The 12,998-nt window shown below is 39.9% G+C and overlaps 2 protein-coding genes across 5 annotated transcripts in view; both read right to left on the minus strand.

The window, feature by feature from the left end:
- LOC134294733 (leucine--tRNA ligase, cytoplasmic-like) overlaps positions 1-6,121 on the minus strand; it is a 31,809-nt gene extending 25,688 nt beyond the window's left edge. The window contains exons 1-2 of the mRNA XM_062966370.1: positions 6,063-6,121; positions 724-791 (exon numbers count right to left, since the gene is read on the minus strand). Coding sequence (XP_062822440.1) covers positions 724-791; positions 6,063-6,089 — 95 coding nt within the window. The 5' untranslated portion in view covers positions 6,090-6,121. The remainder of the gene's footprint in view (positions 1-723; positions 792-6,062) is intronic.
- Positions 6,122-8,096: 1,975 nt separating this feature from the next.
- LOC134294727 (NF-kappa-B inhibitor zeta-like) overlaps positions 8,097-12,998 on the minus strand; it is an 813,925-nt gene continuing 809,023 nt past the window's right edge. For 3 of the 4 annotated variants that reach the window (XM_062966362.1, XM_062966361.1, XM_062966360.1), the window contains 3 exons: positions 12,081-12,247; positions 9,387-9,488; positions 8,097-8,236 (listed from right to left, as the gene is read on the minus strand). In XM_062966362.1, coding sequence (XP_062822432.1) covers positions 8,117-8,236; positions 9,387-9,488; positions 12,081-12,247 — 389 coding nt within the window. In that variant the 3' untranslated portion in view covers positions 8,097-8,116. Of the gene's footprint in view, positions 8,237-9,386; positions 9,489-12,080; positions 12,248-12,998 lie in introns of those variants that run through there. The other variant, XM_062966363.1, reaches the window with a different exon arrangement.

Here is a 12,998-nt window from a genome sequence, read left to right on the forward strand (position 1 = left end):
GCCAAATTGATGAGAGACAAAAATGCAGCATGCAATCAAAAGAATGAATCACATGTTGAAAATATAGTTCAGGATATAATTTAGAACAGTTAAAAGAGTGACAACAAGAGAGATTTCGAAAATTAGGGGACAATTATACAGAAGTCTGTATACACAATCAATAATCAAGCATTGTTCTTGGTCTGACTTATACTAAATAGTACATTCCTTGGCATACCTACTCAGAAGTAATATACCGTATGTTTAAATGTTTGTTTTGCTGTATTCATCTTTCCACTGGCAATCTCAAGGTGACATACACGGCTCTCCTTTTTCCTGATTGATCTTTCAACCACGCCAGGGCGTAGGTCAAGCTAAGATACAATGTGGCCTAAGATGACCCCCACCAGTTTTATGGCTCAGTGGGGTCTGGAATATAGAGCTCCCTACATAACGACCACTACAGCTCAATTCAGCGCAAGTAACCCTCACAAGAAGTGTATGTTCTACCTTCTCAAGGATATGCTTTAAACAGTTTAAATGCTAGAAATATTTTACATTTCTACAATGATTTTTGTAAGTTTTTATCTGCGTGTGTTTTTATCTGTTATCTAGAAAAAGTAAGATTTTATCAGGGGTAGGAAATAGCTCAATACATACATTTTGTAAAATTTCTACAAAAAACTTCAAAGTATTTGAGAGTTCTTCCTAATTTGAAGAACAAATATTACCCTAGAAACTTACCTTAACTTCACAGGGTAAGGTTCTACCACCTTCATTTTGATCAGGGTATATTCTTGAGGTCCTACACCCTAAGGGCCAATAGACAAACAGTGAGTTCAAGACTTCTATCTCCGGCATCCATGGGTACTTCAGAATCTGATCAGACAAACTAGCTTTCATTTATTAAAGGAGGGAAAAATCAATGTGTTCAATACCAACTCAGTTCTAATCCTTCTAATGAATGCCTGCTTACTTAAGGAATGGCCCATCTATTTCAAAAAACAAAACTTTCAGCATGTCTCATGAAGAAAGTGGAATGTACCAGATATGAGAACAGAAACCAGAATTCTAACAGCCTCCCTCCAAAGCATGTATTCTTATAATGTAGTAAGTTTTCTTTTCCCTCTGAATAACTAACTCCGCTACAGTCAATCCCCAAGTTATGAACAAGATAGATTCTGGAGGTTTGTTGTCAACTTGAATTTGTTTGTAAGTCAGAACAAGTACAGTTTTCAGTGTAACTCCAGCCATATCTACACACACTTTGGATAGCATATATCTATATATATAAATGAGTGATGGCATCATGGCGACCAACAAAACAAAAAAACTACAGGCCTCCCAACCTCAAAATTTGACAACACAACCCATCATCCACGGCTCCAGTAAGATACAACAAAAAGAAAAGAAAAATAAAGTCCTAATTAGAGGGAAAGGAATAATTGTTTTTATCCAATTGCTGCCAGTTAGAGGACTAATCTCTGCCCACTTGGTCTCCTAGCAACCAACTCAGCCAAGGGGACAGGCAGATTTAGGCCTCACTTAGGCTTCTTCCACAGATTATCTAATTTGCACTGGCAGTGTAGACTCAAGTGTAGATGGCAGTGTAGACTCAAGGCCCTTCCACACAGCTATATAACCCATTTATAATCTTATGTTATCTGCTTTGCACTGGATTATCTTGACTCCACACTACCATATAATCCACTTCAGTGTGCATTTTATACAGCTGTGAAGAAGGGGCCTCATATAATCCAGTTCTAAGCAGATAATTTAAGATTATCAATATACAGTAGAGCCTCACTTATCCAACATAAACAGGCCGGCAGGATAAGTGAATATATTGGATAATAAGAAGGGATTCAGGAAAAGCCGATTAAACATCAAATTAGGTAATCATTATACAAATTAAGCACCAAAACATCATATTATACAACAAATTTGACAGAAAAAGTAGTTCAATGCGCAGTAATGCTATGTAGTAATTACAATAGAGTCTCACTTATCCAACACTCGCTTATCCAACGTTCTGGATTATCCAATGCATTTTTGTAGTCAATGTTTTCAATATATCGTGATATTTCGGTGCTAAATTCATAAATACAGTAATTACTACATAGCATTACTGCATACTGAACTACTTTTTCTGCCAAATTTGTTGTCTAACATGATGTTTTGGTGCTTAATTTGTAAAATCATAACCTAATTTGATGTTTAATAGGCTTTTCCTTAATGCCTCCTTATTATCGAACATATTCGCTTATCCAACATTCTGCTGGCCTGTTTATGTTGGATAAGTGAGACTCTGCTGTACTGTATTTACAAATTTACCACTAAAATATCACAATGAATTTAAAACACTGACTACAAAAACATTGATTACGAAAAGGCAGACTGCGTTGGATAATCCAGAACATTGTATAAGTGAATGTTGGATAAGCCGGCTCTTCGGCTTAGAAATGGAGATGAGCACCAACCCCCAGAGTCAGACATGACTGGACTTAATGTCAGGGGAAAACGTTTACCCTTTACCTTAACTACCACCAATTCCTCAATACTTTATTTCCCATACCACCAGACTTCGCCACAGCAATGCGTGGCCGGGCACAGCTAGTCTATATATAAAAAAATGTAATGTGCGTTTTCCCATGGAGTAAACAACAAAACCACTGAACCAAATCACACCAAATTTGGCCACAAAAGACATAGTCATCAAATCTATGTCTTTCCATCAAAAAACCTAGAAAAATAAAGTCCAAATTACAGAAGACAAGGAAGCGCCGTTCTCCCCCTGGCTTCCAGTCAGGAGGGTAGACCCCGCCCCCTTTAGGCCACGCTCACTTTGTGTCCTAGCAACCCCCTCAGCCACAATGGCTGAAGGTTCACTTAGGCCTCTTCCACACTGCACATAAAATACAGATTATCTGATTTGAACTTAATTATATGGCAGTGTAGATTCAAGGCCCTTCCACACAGCTATCTAACCCAGAATGCCAAGGCATATAATCCACAGTATTGGCTTTGAACTGGATTATTTTGAGTCCACACTACCATATAATTCAGTTCAATGCAGAAGGGGCCTCATATAATCCAGTTTAAATAAAATAATACAAGATTATAAATATAATATATAAAATTACTGTGCTATAATAAAATAGAACAATATAATCTCTACAATCAGGACAGTAAATAAAGAACAACACTCTGAAAACAGGGGAATCCCAGACAGGAAACAATCAGGACCAGCTAACACCTCCCAACAAACTATTCCCCCAGGGAGGAATCAGTCAGGCTTTGAAACTACAAGGCCATTCAATGCTAATTGCCCTCTTTCTCTGCACACCCTCCACCTCAAAGTCATTATTATTATTATTATTATTATTATTATTATTATTATTATTATTATTAGGTTGCTGTGAACCATGACAATGAATACAACCAGGCACCCAGCATTACAAAACTCTGCAACCAGGACAGTAAAAAAAGAACAACACTCTGAAAACAGGAGAATTCCAGACAGGAAACAATCAGAGCCAGCTAATCACCTCCCAACAAAGGATTTCCCCAGGAATGAATCAGCCCAGCTTTGAAACTACAAGGCCATTCAATGCTAATTGCCCTCTTTCTCTGCACACCTCCACCTCAGAGTCATTATTATTATTATTATTATTATTATTATTATTATTATTATTATTATTATTATTTCAATTATTTTATTGGGTTGCTGTGAACCATTACAATGAATAAAACCAGGCACCCAGCATTATAAAACTCTACAACCAGGCCAGTAAATAAAGAACAACACTCAGAAAACAGGGAAATACCAGACAGAAAACAATCAGGGCCAATAAACACATCCCAATAAAAGATTCCCCCAAGGAGGAAACAACCAGGCTTTGAAGCTGCAAGGCCACTCAATCCTAATCAAGGTGACTAATTACAACATTCATACTTGCTTCCACAAACAAAAACCCACTTAGGACTATGCCAAGCAACATGTGGGCGGGCACATCTTTTACACACACACACACACACACACACATACATATATACATGCTTTGGATACCATAGGGAAGGGTTAACCCCTTTGCAATGTTTGTTTTGCTGTCTGTGCCCCTGTTCAAAAGATTTCTTCATACTTTCTGTCCCTATGATGATTGGATTTTGAAAAATTTGGCTTGTTGTGGAAACAAGGATTGGTGAGGAAGCTTCAGCTGAGACACCTTTTCCCCATGACAACTCTAATAGGAGCGAACTTCCCTTTTGAGGGATAGATTTTTCTCACTTCCTGTTGCCTCACCCCATTCTAAACAAGATAGAAATATCCGACTTACCCCTTGGTAAGTCGGATATTTGTATCTTAGGAACTGCCTGTATCTACTTATAAACTCTTAAAATTTCAGCATGCAGATCCTAATATTATATGTATATTTTGCCTAATCCCCTTTAGGTTCTCTTTTAGATATTAAAGATAAATAAGAATATATTCTGGTATGACAGGTTCAGGCCAGACTTGTCTTTCTGCAAATATTAATTTATATTTAAGAAATATACCATAAAATGTTGGTGTAGTTTATTTTGTTCTTTCCACATTATGTTTATCTCATTCTGTACTGGTTTTTTAAATTAAATACCAAAAAAGCAGTATATAAAAAACATACATGATCCATTTATCCAAAGATTAGAAAGCATATTTAACAAAGGATGCAAAACTCAGGATATTCATCATCACATCTATTTGCAACGTAAGGGAGAAACTAAACATGCAGATGATTTCAAATTAGTCCTTTCATGATGATATTAAACAGCATGGAGGACAAGGGCAGAAACCCAAAATTTCATATGGAAGCCTGCATGAAGCTTCCAGTGAGATCAAACAATATGTTCCATCAACAGCTAACCTTGTAAGGAAGAGCAGAACTACTGTAAAGACTGCCATAATTCCCAACTCAGAAATCCACTCCAGAAGAATACTGTAATTGGTAGTATATAAAGTCACTGAGAGGTCAAGGAACATTAATACAAATACAATACAGGGTCAACTTTCAAAGAAAACCCAAAGTGACTCAGTGCTAAAACTGTGTCCAAACCCTGACTGAAATGAAAGCCATTGTACCATATGTAAAGAGAAATGGAACCCAACAGTCAAAGAGAATGTGGAGATGATTTCCTTGAAAACTCATTTCCTCTTACAAGTCCATGTACCATTTCCCATGGTTTTCTATTTGGTACACGTTAACGTCCTGTTGTGGTTCAACCTGATGAAGATGAGGGGTTTGGGGTTTCAGAGTCTGAAAAAATGCTGGGACCAGATGCAGTTTCAGGGCCTGAGAGAATGCTGGAATCAGATGCAGCCGAGAAGGTGTTAGAGCAAAATGCTGTTTTTGAGTCTCAGTGTGAAAGCTCATCGGGGGAATAGTTGACTTGGATACACATTCGAGACCAGCTCTGAGGAGGGAGGCATTCAGGTACAGAAGATCAGAAAGAATTTGTGAGAGAGCTAGACAGAAGCGGGCCCCTCAAGGTCAGAGGAATATGTTCATGCTTTGTAGTCCTTAAGGCAGAGAGAGCTTTGTTGGGATTTTAGATCTAACAACGTCACTATTCATGTGAAGTCCTCCAATCTCGTTCCTTGTTCAAGCCTTAGTTCAAGACCCAAGGTTTAAGCTCATGTTCTGGCACCTTGTTTCATGGAATATTTTGGGATTCATGTTCAAGTTTTGCTCCTTGTTTTCTGGATTTGCCTAAGGATTCATGTTCCTGTTTTAAGCCTTGTTTTGGGATTTATCCTGCCTTTGGATTGTTTTCTGTGAACAGTTTGACCGGGCTTTTTGCAGTGACATTTGTCTTCTATATTAACTCTTGGTATTTGCCCTTTACTTCCTCCATGGTGTTTTGCCCTTTTTAATATGTGTTTTCTTAAAAAACTGTTTTGACTTTGACTTTTGGTTTCTTGGTGGGTACTGTGAGCAAGGTGAAACCCCGCTGAGGTGCAACAGATCCAGCCATTCCCTGCTTTTCCTTCTCAGTTCCTTCTAAGTTCAAAGACAGTATGTCATTAGAAGTTAAATATTTCTTACCTCCCCAGTTTGTCTGTCATGGTCCATGCATGGTTGTCCATCTTTGGGTGAATAAATAGTATATCTAAAAGGCAAAAGAAAACATTACGTAGCTGTATAGCCAGAGACTGAGAAACAAATTGTGTCTTGAGATATTAATGCTAACATATCACTAACAAACTTGCCACCAATAATTGCCACCTAGCAGGGTGCTGTGCAGAATCAGCCCAAGAAGGTTGCTACTCAGAATGAAACTAATGGGTAATGTTCGTTCTTTCCATCATTATTTCAACTTCTGCAGAAACTCTACAAACTAGGTCACAATTTCAGGATATTATAACCCAATTTATTTCTGAACAGATTATTTACACTTTCAGCTATTCAGAGTATTGAAGGAACTAGCGGAAGTTATTTCAGAACCACTGGCAATCATCTTCGAGAGTTCTTGGAGAACAGGAGAAGTCCCAGCAGATTGGAGGAGGGCGAATGTGGTCCCTATCTTCAAGAAGGGAAAAAAGAACGACCCAAACAATTACCGTCCGGTCAGCCTCACATCAATACCAGGCAAGATTCTGGAAAAGATCATTAAGGAAGTGGTCTGCAAACACTTAGAAACAAATGCGGTCATTGCTAATAGTCAACACGGATTTACCAAAAACAAGTCATGCCAGACTAATCTGATCTCTTTTTTCGATAGAGTTACGAGTTGGGTCGATACAGGGAATGCCGTGGATGTAGCATATCTAGATTTCAGTAAGGCCTTCGACAAAGTCCCCCACGACCTTCTGGCAAACAAACTAGTAAAATGTGGGCTAGACAAAACTACGGTTAGGTGGATCTGTAATTGGCTAAGCGAACGAACCCAAAGGGTGCTCACCAATGCGTCGTCTTCATCATGGAAAGAAGTGACAAGTGGAGTGCCGCAGGGCTCCGTCCTGGGCCCGGTTCTGTTCAACATCTTTATTAATGACTTAGACGAAGGGTTAGAAGGCACGATCATCAAGTTTGCAGATGACACCAAACTCGGAGGGATAGCTAACACTCCAGAAGACAGGAGCAGAATTCAAAACGATCTTGACAGACTAGAGAGATGGGCCGAAACTAACAAAATGAAGTTCAACAGGGACAAATGCAAGATACTTCACTTCGGCAGAAAAAATGGAAATCAAAGATACAGAATGGGGGACGCCTGGCTTGACAGCAGTGTGTGCGAAAAAGATCTTGGAGTCCTCGTGGACAACAAGTTAAACATGAGCCAACAATGTGATGCGGCAGCTAAAAAAGCCAATGGGATTTTGGCCTGCATCAATAGGGGAATAACGTCTAGATCCAGGGAAGTCCTGCTCCCCCTCTATTCTGCCTTGGTCAGACCACACCTGGAATACTGTGTCCAGTTTTGGGCACCGCAGATGAAGGGAGATGCTGACAAGCTGGAAAGCGTCCAGAGGAGGGCGACTAAAATGATTAAGGGTCTGGAGAACAAGCCCTATGAGGAGAGGCTTAAAGAGCTGGGCATGTTTAGCCTGCAGAAGAGAAGGCTGAGAGGAGACATGATAGCCATGTACAAATATGTGAGGGGAAGTCATAGGGAGGAGGGAGCAAGCTTATTTTCTGCTGCCCTGCAGACTAGGACACGGAACAATGGCTTCAAACTACAGGAAAGGAGATTCCACCTGAACATCAGGAAGAACTTCCTCACTGTGAGGGCTGTTCGGCAGTGGAACTCTCTCCCCCGGGCCGTGGTGGAGGCTCCTTCTTTGGAGGCTTTTAAGCAGAGGCTGGATGGCCATCTGTCGGGGGTGCTTTGAATGCGATTTCCTGCTTCTTAGCGGGGGGTTGGACTAGATGGCCCTTGAGGTCTCTTCCAACTCTACTATTCTATGATTCTATGATTCTATGATTCTTGTTTTCAAAGATTTGCACCAACTATTGATGATAAGCTTGGTGTCCATCATTACCATCCTTGGATTTCGGATTGTCCAGTTGGTGAGACCAGCGCACCGAAGCACATTGGGAACATCAAGGTCCATACTGATGGAACGCCATGCTCACCCAGCTTGCACCGATCCTCCTGTTTACATGAGACTTGGACCAAGAAATTGGTCCAAGAGTTTGGAAAATAAAACCGCGGGTGAATCTATCCTTTCCGCTTGCAAGCATTGAAGGGCATCTCTGTTCCGGAGAGAGCCAGATTCCTAGACAGAAACAGTATACAAGGCAATCAGAAATTTTATATACCGTATATACTCGAGTATAAGCCGACCCAAATATAAGCCGAGGCACCTAATTTTGCCACCAAAAAACCTGGGAAAACACTGACTCCAGCATAAGCCGAGATACCAATAAAATTACATCAATTGAGGCCTCAGTAGTTTAAATGTTTTTGAATCTTTACATCAAACTGTAATTTAAGATATGAGTGTCCAACTCTGATTCAATCATTATTTTCATCTTCTTCAATGTAAATGTGCTTATGTATCCTTTTAATAATAATAGAGTGAAATAATAAATGTAATAATAATAATAATAATAATAATAATAATAATAAATGCAGTAAAATAATAAATGTAATAATAAATAGAGTAAAGAGTTGTTGTATGTCTTTCGGGCTGTGTGGCCATGTTCCAGAAGCATTCTCTCCTGAAGTTTCACCCACATCTATGGCAGGCATCCTCAGAGGTTGTGAGGTATTGTCACAACCTCTAAGAATGCCTGCCATAGATGTGGGCGAAATGTCAGGAGAGAATGCTTCTGGAACATGGCCACACAGCCCGAAAGACATACAACAACCCTGTGATCCCGGCCATGAAAGCCTTCGACAACAAATAGAGTAAAATAATAAATGTATTAATAATAATAAAAATAGAGTAAAATACATGTAAAAGTAACCACAATAATAGAGTAAAATAATAAATATAACAATACCAATAATAATAGAGAAAAATAATAAATATACCATATATACTTGAGTATAAGCTGACCTGAATATAAGCCCACCAGGACCCTCACCCAAGTATAAGCCAAGGAGGGGTTTTTTTTTCAGTCCTAAAAAAGGGCTGAAAAACTAGGCTTATACTCGAGTATATAAGTAATAAAGCAAACATTTTGCATACATCCCCAAATCTATTTAATTCCACTCTGCAATTTATCATAATGGATTTGAATGAATATTCGTGGAGATACAGAAGGTGTAGAAAGAGGATCCAGAGCAATAGCTTGGGTTGTTTGTTAACATAAATACAATTTAGAAATATTAATATTGATTGCATTAGGAATAATACCATGGATGAAAGTGGGGCAGAGCAACGGTGCAGCCTGCCTTTTTTATGAGCTGAATAGAATTACCTGGGTCCGTCTGGGTCCGTAAATCTGGAACGCATTCATCAGCTCCTTATCTTCCTGCATCTTTGCAAAACAATGTGACGTTTGATCGGACGATGTGGTGCCCTATGGAAGAAGAAGAAGAAGACCATTGTCTGTATGGACGTCATTTCATTGGCAGGCAGAGAGATGACACTCAAAACCAATTTAAGGCAAAATCTATAGGATGAAAAAAAGGATGAAAGGATGAAAAAATTTCGGCCTAGGACAAAACAACAAAACTACCCATCCCAGAAACACTAAACTTGGCATCACAACCCCTCATCCATGCCTCTACGTTCATACAACAAGAAGAAAAGAAAAATAAAGTCCTAATTAGAGGGAGATGAATAATTGTTTTTATCCAATTGCTGCCAGTTAGAAGGCTAAGCTCCGCCCACTTGGTCTCCTAGCAACCTACTCAGCCCAGGGGACAGGCAGAGTTAGGCCTCACTTAGGCCTCTTCCATACTGCATATAAAATACAGATTATTATTATTATTATTATTATTATTATTATTATTTATTTATTTATTTATTTATTTATTTACAGCATTTATATTCCGCCCTTCTTTCTCACCCCGAAGGGGACTCAGGGCGGATCACATTACACATATAGGCAAACATTCAATGCCTTTTAACATAGAACAAAGACAAGACAAACATAGGCTCTGAGCGGACCTCGAACTCATGACCTCCTGGTCAGAGTGATTCGTTGCAGCTGGCTTGCTCTCCCGCCTGCGCCACAGCCTGGGCCCTTATCTGATTATCTGATTTTAACTGGATTATATGGCAGTGTAGACTCAAGGCCCTTCCACACAGCTATATAACCCATTTATAATGGACTTAATGTAAGGTAAAACCTTTACCCTTTACCTTAACTACCACCAATTCCTCAATACTTTATTTCCCATACCACCAGACTTCGCCACAGCAACGCGTGGCCGGGCACAGCTAGTTTATATATATGTGAACAACCAAGTGTGCATCTAGACCACGCCTGCACAACGTTGGAGTCGTACCGGGCCAAAATTAGATAGCGTAAACCTCTTAGGCCCGCAAATAGCATTTTAGCATCTCACTTTCCTCGTTTTTTATTGTTCTTGGTTGGACTGGATAGCCCATGCGGTCTCTTCCAACTGTATTATTCTATGTAAGGCAGTGGTCCTCAACCTGGGGTCCCCAGATGTTTTTGGCCTACAACTCTCAGAAATCCGAGCCAGTTTACCAGCTGTTAGGATTTCTGGGAGTTGAAGGCCAAAAACATCTGGGCACCCCAGGTTGAGGACCACTGGTGTAAGGTCATTAGGATTGTTTTTGCTGTGTGCCTTCAAGGAGCTTCAGACTATGAGCGACCCTAAGGCAACCCCAGATAGAGCTTTCTTGTGAAGATCAATTCAGAGTGAATTCTCTTCCTCTGGGGCTGAGAGAGTGTGACTTGCCTAAAGCTACCCACTGGGTTCAGAGCTATAGCCCTGTTGTAGATGACGGGAGAGATAACACCAAGAGAGATCCTTTTGTTGAGGTTGGGAAGGATTTTATTTTATTCAGCTGAAGACTCTGGAAGTGGAATCTCTTCCGAAAGAAAACCAGAGCCCCGATCAAGGCGTTGACTTGCCTTTTATACATTTTCAGGCAAAGAACATGCTTTTACATACATCTCGTCATTAGTACGTCACTTCACATGTTTACATACATGGGCATAAATATGCACGATCAGCATTTTCCTATCTTAAGCACTCTAAAAGCCTGTAGCAAGTCACAGATCCCAAGAGAGATCCATCAAGAGGCCGTTCTTGGCCTGTCAAGCTGTACTAGGAACCAATTCACACTGGAATGTATAGAAAACAGGCCACCCTTCTCCCAGCTTGTCCTGTCAGCTTGTGCTTCCCTAAAATCTAACACAGAGAGAGTCTGATTTTTCTACATTTCACTGCTTCTAATGTGCATACAATATATGTCTAAAAATCCGTATTTTTCAGTTCCTCATCAGCCCAAGGTTAAAACCACAACACCATGTTAGTCCAATAAACAATCATACTGTTTCCTCAGCAAAGGTGGCCAGCAGAGCCCAACCATGTCATAAAACCAATGTAGACATTAGGCATGTCCAATCGATGAAAAAAAGTTTCAATTCTTGTTTCTAAAGTAGGGGGCGCTGGTGCTTCGATATAGAAAGTATTTCCGATTTTTTCACCCCAAAATTTTGGATATTTCCGAAAATTCGTAATGATTCTAAATGTTTCTAAAATGGCAAATGCGCATGCGCAATCGCTACACACCAGCCTTGTATGGCAATCTTCCATGTGGATGCAGAGGACGTTAGTCCCCACCTTTGCGTCCATCATGGAAGTTTCTGATTGGCCGGGGAGCGGCAGCCATGTTATGCTGCGCTAAGCTCCCATTCAAGGTAGGTTGCAGAAACAAAAAAAAATTTTTTTTAAATATTTTTAAAAATATATTTTTAAAAAATTTGGGGGGGGGGGAAATTAACGAAACATTAAGAGACAATTAGATAATGGGCCAACAATGGTTCGAATTACATTGCTGGTTGCGCTGTGAGACAATGTCTCGGAATGCGTATCAAAAAGCGAGAACAATCCGAAATAATTCCGATATGCGATTCAAAACGATTTTTTGGACATGTCTAGTAGACATCCCTTTGAGATGGAAAACCTACTTGCACCCACGGGTCAGCTCCCATCTCCACCAAGCAGCAGATGCCTCTCAAAATCCTGTCCTTACGCAGGGCGAGAACTTGCTTAATGTCAAGGGAGAGGCCGGGGATTTCCAAATCCTTCACAAGTGCAGCATGAGCAAGAGCCCCTCCCTGTAACGGTGTTAATCCTGTGCAAAACAGTGTAAAAAGATGGCTGATTGGTGAGGTTGAACGGGGAAGGAAAGTACTTTAATTCATTGGACACAGAGAGGCAAAACTATTAAAGTTTCCAAAGTCCTGGTCTGAGACTCAAAGCACTATACCACGCTGGTCTAGATTGAGATACAAATGTGCAATTTTCCAGAAGATGTCCTCTTGCTAAGACTCTTCGCCTTCATCCCAGAAACTGGAGAAGACATCCCAAAAACTGGACATTCCAGTTTGGTATAGCAACCCGAAGCCGCAGGGGATCCAAACACAGTTATAGAGGGATAGGTACAGTACAGTCTCACTTATCCAACATAAACGGAACGGCAGAACGTTGGATAAGCAAAAATGTTGGATAATAAGGAGGCATTAAGGAAAAGCCTATTAAACATCAAATTAGGTTATGATTTTACAAATTAAGCACCAAAACATCATGTGCGCAAGCGTTTAATGAATGAACTCAGCGTTGACATGGATTGGATTAAGGCTCTTGCACAAGGTCTGATGGATGACTGGCATATATATTCAGCGTTGCACTGTGTTAAATCTTTTATATATTTTATTTTACTATGTTATTAAACTATTTTAATTGTTGTATTATTTTATTGTATTATGATATACTGGTAGTGATCCTGCCAGTTGTGTAAGCCTCCCTGAGTCCCCTTGGGGAGAAGGGCGGGGTAGAAATATCGGAAATAATAATAATTTTACAAAAATGGACAGAAAAAGCAG

This window comes from Anolis carolinensis, unplaced genomic scaffold, assembly GCF_035594765.1.
Source record: "Anolis carolinensis isolate JA03-04 unplaced genomic scaffold, rAnoCar3.1.pri scaffold_19, whole genome shotgun sequence".
NCBI lineage: Eukaryota > Metazoa > Chordata > Lepidosauria > Squamata > Dactyloidae > Anolis > Anolis carolinensis.